We start from the raw sequence: 14653 nt of genomic DNA, 5'->3' as shown, positions 1-14653 counted from the left end.
ACTTTTGGAATAATACATGCAATTCTAGTCTCCTTCCTACCGGAAGGATGTTGTGAAACCTGAAAGAGTTCAGAGAAGATTTACAAGCATGTTGCCAGGATTGGAGGATTTGAGTATAGGGAGAGGTTGAATATGCTGGGGTTGTGTTTCTAGAGCGTCAGAAACCAAGGGGTGACCTTATAGAGATATATAAAATCATGAGGGGCATGAATTGGATAAATAGACAAAGTCTCTTCCTTGGGATGGGGGCGTCCAGAACTAGAGGGCATAGGTTTAGGGTGAGAGGGGAATAAGAGACCTAAGAGGCAACTTTTTCACATAGAAGGTGGTACGTGTATGGAATGAGCTGCCAGAGGATGTGGTGGAAGCTGGTACAGTTGCAACATTTAAAAGGCATCTGGATGGCTATATGAATAGGAAGGGTTTGGATGGACATGGGCCAGGTGCTGGCAGGGGGGACTAGATTGGGTGGGGATATCTGGCTGGCATGGACGAGTTTGCCCAAAGGGTCTGTTTACACACTGTACATCTCTATGACTCTAATGCTGATGAAAAACTTTGACTAGTCACTGCTGCGATGAAAATGTTACCGTTTGTACACCTAAGGATCAAACTGCATCAATGCTCATCTGTTAAACTGAGTTTGACTGACTCCAGGAGTATTCTATTTCATGTACAACACATTTGCCATTAATTCAATTTACGGCAAAGTAACAGCAACTTTACTCATCCATGAAATAATATCCTGATCACTTGAGAATTGCGCATCACATCAACTGAAACAAATAAAACATGTGATGTTTACAGAAACCATACAAGTCAGCCACTTTATTAGATATCATGAAGAAGTGAAGAAAAATAAGATTACAAAAGTGCTAAATACAGCTGGATACTGTAAATGAATGCAAAATGAATTTAAATGAAGGAAAATACTTTAATGCATCTTGGATTTTTCTTTGTAGGAAAATGCTAAAAAAAAATGACAAATGATAAGAGCCCCAGGCTTTTAATATTCACAAAAGTATTGCTACAACAGGCAGCAACTTGATAATCTGAACGCCTTCTTGTTCTACATACCATTACATCTGCTTCACGTGTGGCATAGCGTAGATTAGGATCCAGCCAATACATTACAGATTTCACTTGTTCAAAATTCAGGAACAATAGAAATACCAGGAAAAGGAAATACAGCACACTGAGACCTGAAATGATGCACAAGATAAAGCAAAACACATAGTAAACAACATGTTAGCTAATGGTGAGGTGAAATCATGAAGTGCACTTGTTCAGATCTACAAGCTTTTAGTAAATGCAATTAACGGACCCTCTGAACAACCAAGTAAGAAAACAGCTTAGAATAAGTGAAAATTCAAGAACTAAATTTTTGAGTCATTCAATGGCATAAGAACAAAAATGTACTCCAATATACATATTATGTGCAAATTTTCAAACAAGCAACCCCCAATGTGGTGGCTCAGCTGTTAGCACTGTTGCCTCACAGCGCCAGGGACCTTGGTTCGATGCCAGTCTTGGGTGACTGCCAGTGCTTGTGTGGGTTTCATCCGGCTGCTCTGGTTTACTCCTGCAGTCCAAAGATGTGCCAATTAGGTGGATTGGCCATACTAAACTGCCCATAGTACCCAGGCAAGGTAGATTAACTATGGTAAAGATGGGGAAAGGATCGGTATGGTCTTGATGGGTAACATGGTCTCTATCTGCACTGTACGGATTCTACGTTGTCTCAGTCAAAGCAGAAGCTGAATTAAATTTCATATTTGGAATCACCCAGTTTGCAGTTGAAACTCCAACACAAGATGTCAGCAGTAATCCATTATGTCAACTTGCGTCTGAATTTTGCATCTCACCAATTCAGGAAATAAGCCCCTTGAATCTGGTCCGCCATTCAGTGAAATCATGACAGACCCGAAAAATCCTCAATTCTATATTCTTGCCTTTTCCATGTAACCCTTCATTCACTGATTAAAAATCTATTCATCCAAGTCCTGAATATACTTAATGATCCAGCCTCAATAGCTTTCTGCAGTAGAGAATTCCACAGATTCACTCCCCTCAGAGAAAAAAATCCCTTTTCATCTCCAATTTAAGTTCGTGATCTCTTATTCTTAGATTATGTACTCTTGTCCTAAACTCTCTGCACATGCACGTGTGCAGAGATACCTGCACATCCGCATGCAGTGACTCCAATGTTCTGCGCACCACAATTGGCACGCTGACGCAGTTCACAGCACTGACTTCCGATTCTGGAAATTGCTTCCACACACTGTCCTTGGAGGTCTGTGCAGAAGAGTAAACAGAGGGAACTCTTCCTCTCAAGTCTGCAAAGAATCTTGTATGTCCAATAGGTCGCTTCTCATTCTTTTATTTTCCAGAGTACAAGCCCAATCTACTCAGACTCTCCTCATATGACAGTCCCTCCATCAACTGAGTGAACCTTCTCTGGATTGTCTCTAATGCCAGTATATCTTTCCTTCGATAAATGGCCAAAAGCTCCTCATATTATTCTAATTATGGCATGATTAGTGTCTTTTGTAGTTTTATACTTCACTCCCTTTGAAATAGCAGGCAATATTTCATTTGTCTTCCCTATTACCTGCTGAACTTAAATGCTAGCTTTTTGTGATTCATGGACGAGGACTCCAAACTCTAATTGTGGCTCATCTCTTGTTACAGTATGCCACCCTAAAAATGCACTCCTTATCCCAACTCTCTATACGTTATCAATACACTGTCAATACTAATGTACTACTTCCAATACTGTGGGCTCCTTTACTGGTTTTACATGTACATTGGAGACAAATGCCCACCATTTTCATGCAACATGCCCAGGGTTGTTATGTGGCTGCAAATCACAGGAAAAATTACAAGTCAAGTGATGGTTAGAACAAATATGACGGACATGAGCATGTATCAGTGAAGAGATCAAGGACCAAAATGATCCACAAAAGCGAAGGTGCTAAATTATTTCTTGTATTCCTATTCAGCCAGATGAGAAGGATTGCATAGTTGTTTTTGTTTGAAGAGTTGAGAAATTGAGTATCTTAGGCAATATTTGTTCCGAAACCAAAGCTATTATCAAAGAATTTGCTATGATCTATTTGTGAAATTGTACTGTATGTAAATTACTTAGACAATAAAACATCTCTTTGAACCAGCTTTTGGTCACCTGTCGTAATATGTGCTTATGTGTCTCAGCATTTGTCACAGGTCAGGGAGGTCTAACTAGAAGGAATTCCCAGCACGATGAGCTGAATGTTCTTCTCCGGTGTTGTACAGTACGATGACTGAAGTGTCACCTTAAATCAGAAGCAACAAACACAGCTCAAGTTTCTATAAGTTCCTGGAACAAAACCTTTTTAATTTGGGAGGCAAGGGTATTGGCTAGGTCTCAGCATTAGTTATAGGCATTCACAACCATTTATTCATATAGAATCAATCCAAGAATCAATGATTCACCTTTTGGACTCACTTGCCAAGTTTTCATAAGCAATTCGCAAATAATTTTCTAAATCATAACATACTAAACTAACTGGGAGAAGAAAGAAATTCAAGTCCCAAATGTCAGGAAAGACTTTCAGCTTTATAGTGTAGCTTCAGAGCTTACCAAAAACCATCCTCCATATTGCTGGATGTGGTCTGGTGAAAGGACCTGAAAAATTAAAGGGAATATCCTTAAACAACATTGCGTGAATAAACAAATTATTTCAGAATGTGGAAAATAAAATGCAAGAAATGTGACCAATCACAATTCTCACTTGTAACAAACAACTTACCATTAGGAAATGCTAAAACACTTACAATTAGAAAAAAGAACACCACGGAAAGAACCCCCTTCCATATATTGTCTTCCGGACTTGAATCATCCCTAGATGTAAAAATAATTGCAGGATTTGTCATATCAATGCATCGGTCATACATAAAATTTCAGTTATAAAAAATATTCATTTTACAATCCATTCGCAAAAATGTGTAAAGTCGAAAGCGGGCTGTGTACCGCGGGGGTGGGAGATCCACCTGAGACATATATCCCAAACCAGCAAATCATTAGCTTGGAAAATGCTACATTATCAAGCAGGCCTAGCAGCAGAACTCGCCTGACACACATGCACTGATATGGAAAGAGTCAGCTGTTAAATAGCAGAGCCGGATACAACCAGTACCTGGTAAAAGCGAAATACATGACACTAACGATGGTGAAAGTGAGCAGGGTGATAGTGTGAGGTTTGTAGAAGAAGTCGATGGTGATATCTTCCACTTGCTGCTCGTTGATCATTCGGAAATGCAGTTTATAATTCACATCATCCTTGCTGATTGTCCTGCTGCCTGTACTGGACGCCATAGCTGCGCCGTTCCGCTTCCCACTGCCAGCAGCAGCCGAGAGACTCCACCCAAACACTCGGGGGGGGGGGGGGAGAGAAATCAGCTCATCCTCAAATACAAACAACCTCCTCAGGACAAAACGGAAGGACATTTATCAGACATTAAATGGCAAATTATTTAAAACAAATCTGGAATATTTTGCATAGAGGTGTTGTTGATGGCAAATCTAAAAGAGATTTGTACATGTCTCTCCTCTTTTTTTGTGATGGACTATTCCATTCTGGTAAATGTTACATTTTAGAACGTCCTTGGTGCACGTGGGGGTACGGGAGCAGCGCCAGAAAATTTGCAGACACGTCCTAACCCAGACAGAGACACACCTCCTAACACAGACAGACAGAGAGATGCTTCCTACACAGACACCTCCAAACCCAGAGACACTTCCTACGTTAGACAGGAAGAAACAGAAACACACCTCCTAACGCAGACAGAGAGAAATAGAGACCTCCGAACCCAGACAGATAGACAGACACATCTCTTCATCCAGACACCTAACCGAGAGAGAGATTTACTAAGCCAGATACCTTCTTAAGAAGGGCTTATGCCCGAAACGTCGATTCTCCTGTTCCCTGGATGCTGCCTGACCTGCTGCGCTTTTCCAGCAACACATTTTCAGAGCAGACACCTTCTTACCCAAACAGAGAGGAAGAGAGATACACAAACATTGTAACCCAGATACTCAGTCTGCCAGAGTGATACCTCCTACCCCAGCCACACAGTCAGAGCGGGAGAAAGAGAGACACACACACTTCCTAACCAAGATAGCAGGAGATGCACCCTAGCCCAGGATATTCAGGACATAAAGAGATACATTTACTAATCTAAACAGAAACAGAAAGTGATATCTTTACTCAGACCAACAGGCCATAAACAGAAACGTTCTGAACTAAGGCAGAGAGATGTCTCTCAAAACAGACACAGAGGCATCAGCTAACATGGATCAACAGCACAAAGAGACAGTGGACATTCCTAACCCAGCCGAGCAGGACACACAGAGAGACATCTCCCAGCCAACTCTACCAGGAGGGAGAAAGAGATAGCTCCGAATCCATCTTGAGTCTCCTAGAATGAGAGTGTCCTGAATCTCAGCTGTAGCAGATGAGAAAGAGAGGCCTTCATAACTAACCCAGCAGGACACAGAGTGGAGAGAGAAAGAGAGGCCTACTAAGCTTGACAAGAGAAAGAAATAACTCCCCAGCCTGTGTGGAGCAGCATGGATTAGGGATTATGTCCGAATCGCCGGCTCTCCTGCTTCTCGGATGATGCCTAACATGCTGTGCTTTTCCAGCACCATACTTTTTGACTCTGATCTCCAGCATCTGCAGTCCTCACTTTCTTCATCCATAACCAGGAAAAAAGCAAATGGGATGTTGGCATTTATTTCAAAGAGAATGGAGTAGAGAAGAAGGGAGGTTTTGCACAAACTATACAAGGCACTAGTTGGACCATAGCTGGGCTACTGGGAAGTTATGGGACTCTCATCTGAAGAATGATATCCTGGTTTTGGAAGCAATCCAGCAAAGGTTCACTCAGCTGATACTAGGGTATGAAAGACTGTCTTTAAGGAAAGGCTGAGTAGGTTATGCCAGTACTCAGTGGAATTTAGAAGAATGAAAGGCAACCTTACTGAAATGTTACAAGATTCTTAAAGGACTCAAGAGGGTAAATGTGGAAAGACTGTTTAACCTCGTTGGGAGAGGCTGGGCCCAGAGGGCATGATCTCAACAAGGGGCTTAAAACAGGGATGTGGAGGATTTTCTTTCTCGAAAGGGGCAATTATGCTGTGGAATTCTTTATACCAAAAGGCTTTTGAGGCAGAGATATTAAGTATATTCACATGATTAGAGATACCAAATATATTGTACTAAATTTAAGTGAATCATGAGTTGAGGGGGAAGGCAGCAAAGTGGAACTGAGGGTTACGAGATGAACGATGACAAAGTAAGTAGTGAATCAGCGGGGGTACAATGTGCCGTACTGCGGAGCTGCAGCGGGAGGACCATGTGCCGTACTGCGGAGCTGCAGCGGGAGGACCATGTGCCGTACGGCGGAGCTGCTGCGGGGGAATCCATGTGCCGTACGGCGGAGCTGCAGCGGGGAGGGGGTGGTCCATGTGCCGTACGGCGGAGCTGCAGCGGGGGGACCATGTGCCGTACGGCGGAGCTGCAGCGGGGGAATCCATGTGCCGTACGGCGGAACTGCAGCGGGAGGACCATGTGCCGTACGACGGAGCTGCAGCGGGAGGACCATGTGCCGTACGACGGAGCTGCAGCGGGGGACCATGTGCCGTACGGCGGAGCTGCAGCGGGGGACCATGTGCCGTACGGCGGAGCTGCAGCCTGTACTGTCCTGTTTCTCCTCCTCCCGGGAGCAGTGCTGACTCGGTATTGACTCTGTGTTTCCCGGTCGGAATGATTAAGGTGAGTACTGGGAGGACTGTTGTGTGCACTATCCGGTGCTTTGACCCTACTCTCTCCAGGTACTCCAACCCAAGTATTTAATCCCTGTTACCGCTCCGATAAACTCCCCCAGACTTACATCTCCTTCCGAAAGTGGGCTGCTGCCCACACATGGACGGAATCCTCCAGCTGCTGAATAATCGGCGCCTGATAAAGGCCTCAACGCGTTTTTAACAGCTTTCCCAACTCGTTTCTGTTCTCCTGCCGCTTCTTTTAAATGAGTACAATTTAGAACATGAACAGTATGTAGTCTTGGGGACATTTGGTCACTCGAGGATATGCCAACTCCCTTCAGAACAACCCATTCGATCCCATTCCCCTTCCCAATCACTGTAAGGTCACACAGTGCCTGTTTAATCTCCTTTATAAATCAATGATGGTCTCTATTTCCAACACCCTGATGGGCAGCATCTTCAAGGTCATTTGTACTTGTTGCTTTAAAAAAGGTTGTTCCTCACTTTCTCCCTGTTTGTCTTACCCAAAGCTTTAAATTCTGTGTTCCTCAGCCCTTGCACCATCGCCGAGTTGGGGACAGTTTTTCCTTGTCTACTTTATTCAATCTTGTCACAGTCTTTTACAGCTCTTACTAAATCTCCTTTGTTTCAGGAGAACAACATCCAACTTTTCCAAACTAACCTTGCAGTTAATATCACTCATCCATGCAGCCATTTTGGTAAGTTCCCCCTGCACCCTCAACTGTGATCACAAGAACTAGTTGCATACTCTATAATCTCTACGTCTGGAAACTTATTCTTTAGAAATTTTAAAAATAAGTTCTCTGGAATTTTTTCTTTGAGCAGACCAGAGCCAGCTGCAGCAGATCGGGAAGCATGAGTTCATCTGGTTGAGGAGAGCACAGGATTTCGAGGGCTGAGTGACTTTGTAACCTTGTGTTGTACTCTCACACCCTACAGGATCACCTCATCCTCTCTACCAACTGCCATTTTTCACGCAAACTCTCTTTGCTCAAGTGTTTTTGAGCAGACCCAATTATTCTCAGGATATAGTTTTTTAATCTCTCACTATGGCATCGAAGAAAAGTACAGCAAAACGGAAGCGTGTTGCACTTACAATATTAGAAAAGGTTGAAATCATAAATAAACTAGATCAAGGTTGTTCAGTAAAAACGTTGTGTGAGGCATATGGTGTGGGAATCACAACAATTTATGACATCAAGAAGCAACGTGAAAAGCTATTTAAATTCTGTGCTGAAAGTGACACAGTTCAAGGAATTAGTGAGCGTAAAATGCTGCGTCGTGCTAAGTCTGCTGACCATGATGATGCCCTGTATAAATGGTTCAGACAACGTCGTAGTGAGGGACTCCCTATTTCAGGGACAATGCTTATGGAAAAGGCCAAACAATTTCATAATGATATGAAGATTAATTCTGTGTGCGAGTACTCTCAAGGTTGGTTGCAGAGGTTTAAACATAGGCATGGAATTCACCTGAAGGGGACTGGTGAAAAGAGCTCTGCAAATACAGAGGCTGTCAAATGTTACATAACTGACTTTGCAAAGTTGATGAAAGATGAGGATCTTAGCCCTGAACAAATATATAATGTGGATGAGACAGATATTTTCTGGAGATGTTTGCCACGACACAGGCCTGTTGGTCCAGAGGAAATGATGGTACATGATTACAAGGAATCAACAGAAAGACTAACTGTGCTTGCATGCACAAATGCTGCTGGAACACATAAATGTAAACTTTTGGTTGTTGGTAAAAGTCCTAAGCCTCGTGTTTTCAAAGGGATGAAAATTATGCCGGTGCTTTATGAAGCTAATAAATGTTCGTGTGTCACCGAGGAAATATTGAGTGACTGGTTCCATAATCATTTTGTTCCAGAAGCTCGTACACACTGTCAAAAGGTTGGGTTGGCTGCAGATTGCAAAATTGTTCTTCTTTTAGACAACTGTACACCTCACCCTCCTAGAGAGCAATTAGATGCTGACAATGTCTTCCCTACCTATCTACCCACTAGTTGTACATCTTTAATTCAGCCAATGGACCAAGGAGTTATTAGGTCAATGAAAAGTCACTACAGGAAGAGTTTTTTACGTCGTCTTGTGAGCAGCTACAATACTGGTGGCATTGATGCCTTTAAGACTGCCCTCAGTCTCAAAGATGCTATATGGTGTTTGACAAATGCATGGGACAGTGTAACGAGGAGAACCTTACAAAATGCATGGCGTAAGTTGTGTCCTGAAATTATATTGAATGATGAGGACATGGGGGAAAGCTCTGAAGCCTTTAGTTTAAGTGAAACCAAGGCAATGGTGACTGACCTCTTGTGTTGTACCAAGCAAATGGGAAGTGACTTGGATGAGGAAGACATTTTGGCGTGGTTAAATTGTGAAGATAATACTTCAGTTGTACAACAAGTAACAGATTCAGAGATAATTGAGGGTGTTTTACACTACAAGTCTGAGGATAGTGACAACAGCGATGAAGAAGACAATGTTACTGGGGATAAGATTACCTTGGAAGAGGGAATCAGTCTAGCTTCCCGCTTCATTCGTTTTCTTGAGCAACAAAGTTTTGTAAGCCAGCAAGATGTAATGCACATACACAGGATCCAAGAGAAGTTGATAAATGAGCAGCCAAAACACATGAAACAAATGAGGTTGCAGCAAATGTTTGATGAAGTTGGAAAATCCTTTGCGCACACACCATTAGCATCACTGAGCTCGATCCCGTCAACCAGTGGACTCGATGACACAAAGGACCCAGAGTTGACTGCTTTTGCCATCAATTATCATCCACTCTCTCCTACACCTCTTCTAAATATTGGTGAAATAAAGCAATGTATGGAATAACTTGTTCCCTTTAAGTCATCATCAACATTTTGATAAAGTACTTTGAAACTGGACGCATGAATAATCATATTTGAATAAGTAAAATAACATTTATAAAGTAATAACAGAATTGATCAGTATTTTATGTTTCATGAAAATTTTTATATCCATGATGTTTTCCAATTCTATTACTTGTGATTCAGTATTCTAATATCCATTATCCATAAATGGCTTGGTCCCAAACATTGTAGACTCGAAAGGTTGCAGTATGGCTTAATCAGAGCTTTATAAGGGTTCAGCACAAATTCATTTTGTATTTTTGTATACTCCTGTTTATGAAGATGAAGATCTGATAAACTTTGCTAACCATTCTCTCAATATGTCTGAAACCTTCAATGATATATGCTTATGTACATGATGTTCTCATTGTTCATGCACTTATTTAGATTATGCCATTAAGTCCATATTGCCTCTTAGACCTATGCAAAAATGCATCACCTCTCACTTTTTTGTATTAAAATTCTATCTCCCAGTTGTTTGCTAGATTATGTCCTTGTTAGTGGTATCACTGTTGGCCACACCACCTATTACTTTCCCGCACTGAATTTATCAGAGTGCTGTGGTTTCAGCCATTGAGCCCTGGGGTAACACTACAGCACATGCAGTTTGGAGTTTCTTTATGACCCTTAACCATCCTTGTACCCATGTAACCACTGTGGTTTTGAATTTTGTTAACAAGTCTTATATGGTACTTTATCAGACCTTTCAAAAGTCCATTTACACAGTCTGCATCAAGGAACCTTAGTCAAACATGATTTACTTTTAACAAAGCTAATGTTTATTAACCCAAAATTTTCCAAGTACCAATGATTTTGCATTTTTGTCTCAAAAAGATTCCCTGCTGTCAATAGATTTTTTGTTGAGCCTGCAGTTATTGGGTTCTCTCCCTATTATTAAACATTTCTAAGTCTCCAATTTTCTAGCAGCACCCCGGTATATGGTAAGGATTCAATGATTGTGGCCAGAGCCTGGGTGATTTTCACCATTACTTCTATCATAAACCTAGAGGCTGTGCTCCCTTTTAGTATGAGATTTGTCATAGAGCCCTGAAAGCCACAATCAACATAGCTATTCTAAAGATTGCCCATTCTCATTGCTGCCTGGCAGCTGCGTCCCTTTTTATGTTAAAAATGTATGAATCGGTCTTCAGAGAGCACCTCCCATCACTGTCCTACTGACATCGACAGCCCCCTCCACTACATTGACAGAGCTCCACTCTAACGGGTGAACAATCTTATCATTCAGTGCTCTAGAGCCTCCTGTTGACACTTTAGTCACCATCTTCAATTGGTTGGTGATGGAGACACTGGCCTTCTGCTTAAAACTCGTGTTCAACATCAGGCGTATTTGGTGGGGTCAGGACCCGGAAATGTACCCATGCCAGAGTCGCAATCCCAGAATGAAAATTCAACCCATGGTCTACATTTCATATTTTGATCTACTACTTAAAATCTGTAAGTATCCAAAGTGTTTTAATGCTTTGAAACACTTAATTTTAACTTTAACATAACTTCTACCGCAATTCTAATGAATACAATTACTGTTTACTCATTACATTTATTGTTTACAGGATCATGTTAAATTGAACAAAAATGTCTTCACTGTGCCACCGCATTTGTTACCGATGGTCTTCATTGAGAATTATTGGTCTAGTTTGGTCTTCAAACCAAGAAATAAAAGTGGTGCCTATCAGAGCCTACAGTCTTCAAAGTCGCTTTGGTTTAGATGCACGTCAATGCCTTTTGACTCAAAACTGGATGTTGAGTTCTTCAGCATCACGTTTGCCACCAAGTAAAGAAGATGGCAATGGATACCGGTTCACAGAAAGCTGTATTTTTCTAAACACAGGTCATAACTATGGCAAAACAGAACTGCCTTGTGTGGTGAAAGATGTACAATCTGTCGGTAAGCTATGTTTTGTTTTGTTAAATGCATTCAATATGTAAATTGACATATATTCAATGCATTATTGAACAACTAGATGCTGATCTTCTTCATAGATCACTACACTAGTTGTACATCTTTAATTCATGATTCGGAGATGCCGGTGTTGGACTGGGGTGTACAAAGTTAAAAATCACACAACACCAGGTTATAGTCCAACAGGTTTAATTGGAAGCACACTAGCTTTCGGAGCGACGCTCCTTCATCAGGTGACAATCACCTGATGAAGGAGCGTCGCTCCGAAAGCTAGTGTGCTTCCAATTAAACCTGTTGGACTATAACCTGGTGTTGTGTGATTTTTATCTTTAATTCAGCCAGTGAACCGGGCTGATCCATTAGATCAATGAAATGTCATTGCAAGAATTTTTCTGCATCTTGATGTGAACACATACAGAACGATGGTGTTCGTGCTCTTAAGAAGGCTTCAATATCAAATTGACCTGAGTTCATCTTCAATTAATATTCAGCTGGCTGGGTCCTAAACTCTGGAAGCCTTCCCTAAACCTCTTTACCTTTGTCTTCCTTTGATCAGATCTATCTTACTGGCACCTTGAGTGGCTCAGTGTGAAATCTTATTTAATAGCCTGAAGCTCCTTGGAATATTCTATTCTATTGAAGGTGCCTTTTAGTGGGCGGCACGGTGGCACAGTGGTTAGCACTGCTGCCTCACAGCGCCGGAGACCCGGGTTCAATTCCCGCCTCAGGCGACTGACTGTGTGGAGTTTGCACATTCTCCCCGTGTCTGCGTGGGTTTCCTCCGGGTGCTCCGGTTTCCTCCCACAGTCCAAAGATGTGCAGGTCAGGTGAATTGGCTATGCTAAATTGCCCGCAGTGTTAGGTAAGGGGTAAATGTAGGGGTATGAGTGGGTTTCGCTTCGGCGGGGCGGTGTGGACTTGTTGGGCCGAAGGGCCTGTTTCCACACTGTAATGTAATGTAATCTAATCTAATCTAAATGCCTTTGTATCAGTTATCCATAATTGAAATGTGCTTTTAGATTTTTATCTTGTAGTACCTCACTCAATTTATTTTTCTAATAAGGCTAAGTGTTAACATCAATAGACTAATTGACCAAGTGAGGTCAGCACACAAAGTCTAAGCCTGTTTTCACCGGGGATTTAGATATGTATTGCTACCCCTTCCATGTACTTGTGATGTGACTGAATTCAAACTACAGACCAAACCTATGCAGTGCACACACATGGGGTAGCAACATTACAGATACATAAATCTTGTGTGATACTTGTAATGTCCCTAAATTGTATGAATGAGTGATGCACTATATTGAACTTTTATCAACCTAAAAGAAATTAAATTGGTTAGTTCCTGTAACATTCAGTGGAGCTATATATGTCTCATAATGGAGTTTCCTGATTACATACTTGCAAGTCTTACTTTTGAATGGTGTTAAGTATCACATTAGATCTGAGAAGTTCTACAACATTGACCACAAATAAAGTGCCTAATGATTGTTAGGAAAGTAGGAAGGTTAGCAGACCACAACAGCAAAGTACTGCGGATGCTGGAAATCTAAAACGAAAACAGAAACTGCTGGAAATAAACAGGTCTAGAATCAAAAGGAAATTCGGACAGGAGTGGGGGAGAACGGATACTCAATTCTGAGGAAGTCTGCTAACAAATTACAGAAGGGCATTAATAAACTTGCAGAGTGGAAAAATAATTGGCAAATCAATTTCAACACCGATTATATTTTCTAGGAAAAATAAGGAGGTCACTAATTACTTGGAAGGTGCAGTCTATGTGAGGTAGAGGTATACTGTAAAGGGGGCCAGGGAGAATAAATACAACAATTGCTAAAAGTTGTGCCAAAAGTTAGCTCAGTCATTAAAAATAAAGTACAGCAAACACCAGTCTTTATTTCATGAGGGACAGAATTGAAAAGTAGGGAAGCTATGCTCAACCTATATCAAACCTTACTTAGACTACACTGAGTGTACTGCATAATGTTCTGGTCATTATATTATGTAAATTGCTACACAGCAATAACTTGTATAACATCTGTAATTTAATGAACAGGCACTTCACAGGAGCATTATAAACAACGTATGTCACAGAGACAGGTGAGATATTGGGTCAGGTTCAGTACTCAGAAGTGTCTTCTCAGAGAAAAATAGAGAATGACTGTAAAGAAGTTAAAAATCACACAACACCAGGTTATAGTCCAACAGGTTTAACTGGAAGCAATCACCTGATGAAGAAGCAGCGCTCCAAAAGCTCGTGTGCTTCCAGTTAAACCTGCTGGACTTTAACCTGGTGTTGTGCGATTTTTAACTTTGTACACCCCAGTCCAACATCGGTATCTTTGAGGAGAAAGTGAGGTCTGCAGATGCTGGAGATCAGAGCTGGAAATGTGTTGCTGGAAAAGCGCAGCAGGTCAGGCAGCATCCATGGAACAGGAGAATCGACGTTTCGGGCATAAGCCATTATGCCCGAAACGTCGATTCTCCTGTTCCCTGGATGCTGCCTGACCTGCTGCGCTTTTCCAGCAACACATTTCCAACATCGGTATCTCCAAATCATGACTGTAAAGAATGCAGAGAAGAATTATAAGGATGATACCATAAATGCGTGGATAGACATAGAAGGAAAGGATTAACAGATGAGGTCTGTTATTCTTGGGAAAAAAGGCTGAAAGGAGACCTTTAAAATTACTAAAGATTTTGATAGAGTGCTCACAGTAAGTTGCTTCTTGTGGGGAAGAGCATAACTACAGGCCATCAATATAGGATGTCACCACATTCAAAAGGGAAATCAAAAGTAACAATCTACCTGAATTGTGAAACTTCCTGCCACAGGATTTGGTTAAATCCTATAGTTAAGAATTCAAGGCACAGGTAAACAAGCAGATTTGGGAGAAGGGAGTAAAGGTTTGAATAGGTAAGGTGAGAAAATTCAAGTCGAGCAAAACCACTGGCATGAAACAAATACAGTCAATGCTGGAGAAACTCAGCAGGTCTGGTAGTATGTGTGAAAAGA

The 14653-nt window shown here is 41.6% G+C and overlaps 2 protein-coding genes across 3 annotated transcripts in view; one reads left to right on the top strand and one right to left on the bottom strand.

The window, feature by feature from the left end:
- Positions 1–4396, bottom strand: part of LOC122548971 (phosphatidylserine synthase 1-like) — a 50851-nt gene extending 46455 nt beyond the window's left edge. The window contains exons 1-4 of one of the 2 annotated variants that reach the window (XM_043688015.2): positions 4179–4396; positions 3792–3883; positions 3623–3667; positions 1078–1202 (exon numbers count right to left, since the gene is read on the bottom strand). In XM_043688015.2, the coding sequence (XP_043543950.2) occupies positions 1078–1202; positions 3623–3667; positions 3792–3883; positions 4179–4357 (441 nt within the window). In that variant the 5' untranslated portion in view covers positions 4358–4396. The remainder of the gene's footprint in view (positions 1–1077; positions 1203–3622; positions 3668–3791; positions 3884–4178) is intronic. The other variant, XM_087986558.1, reaches the window with a different exon arrangement.
- A 5934-nt stretch (positions 4397–10330) lies between these two features.
- mterf3 (mitochondrial transcription termination factor 3) overlaps positions 10331–14653 on the top strand; it is a 36216-nt gene continuing 31893 nt past the window's right edge. Inside the window, exons 1-2 of the mRNA XM_087986557.1 lie at positions 10331–11168; positions 11285–11619. Of these exons, the coding sequence (XP_087842683.1) occupies positions 11307–11619 (313 nt within the window). The 5' untranslated portion in view covers positions 10331–11168; positions 11285–11306. The remainder of the gene's footprint in view (positions 11169–11284; positions 11620–14653) is intronic.

Source organism: Chiloscyllium plagiosum, unplaced genomic scaffold (genome assembly GCF_037043375.1).
Source record: "Chiloscyllium plagiosum isolate Xiang-an unplaced genomic scaffold, Cpla_swu_hap1 HiC_scaffold_4, whole genome shotgun sequence".
Taxonomy (NCBI): Eukaryota; Metazoa; Chordata; class Chondrichthyes; order Orectolobiformes; family Hemiscylliidae; genus Chiloscyllium; species Chiloscyllium plagiosum.
This window is presented reverse-complemented; position numbering and strand designations above follow the sequence as displayed.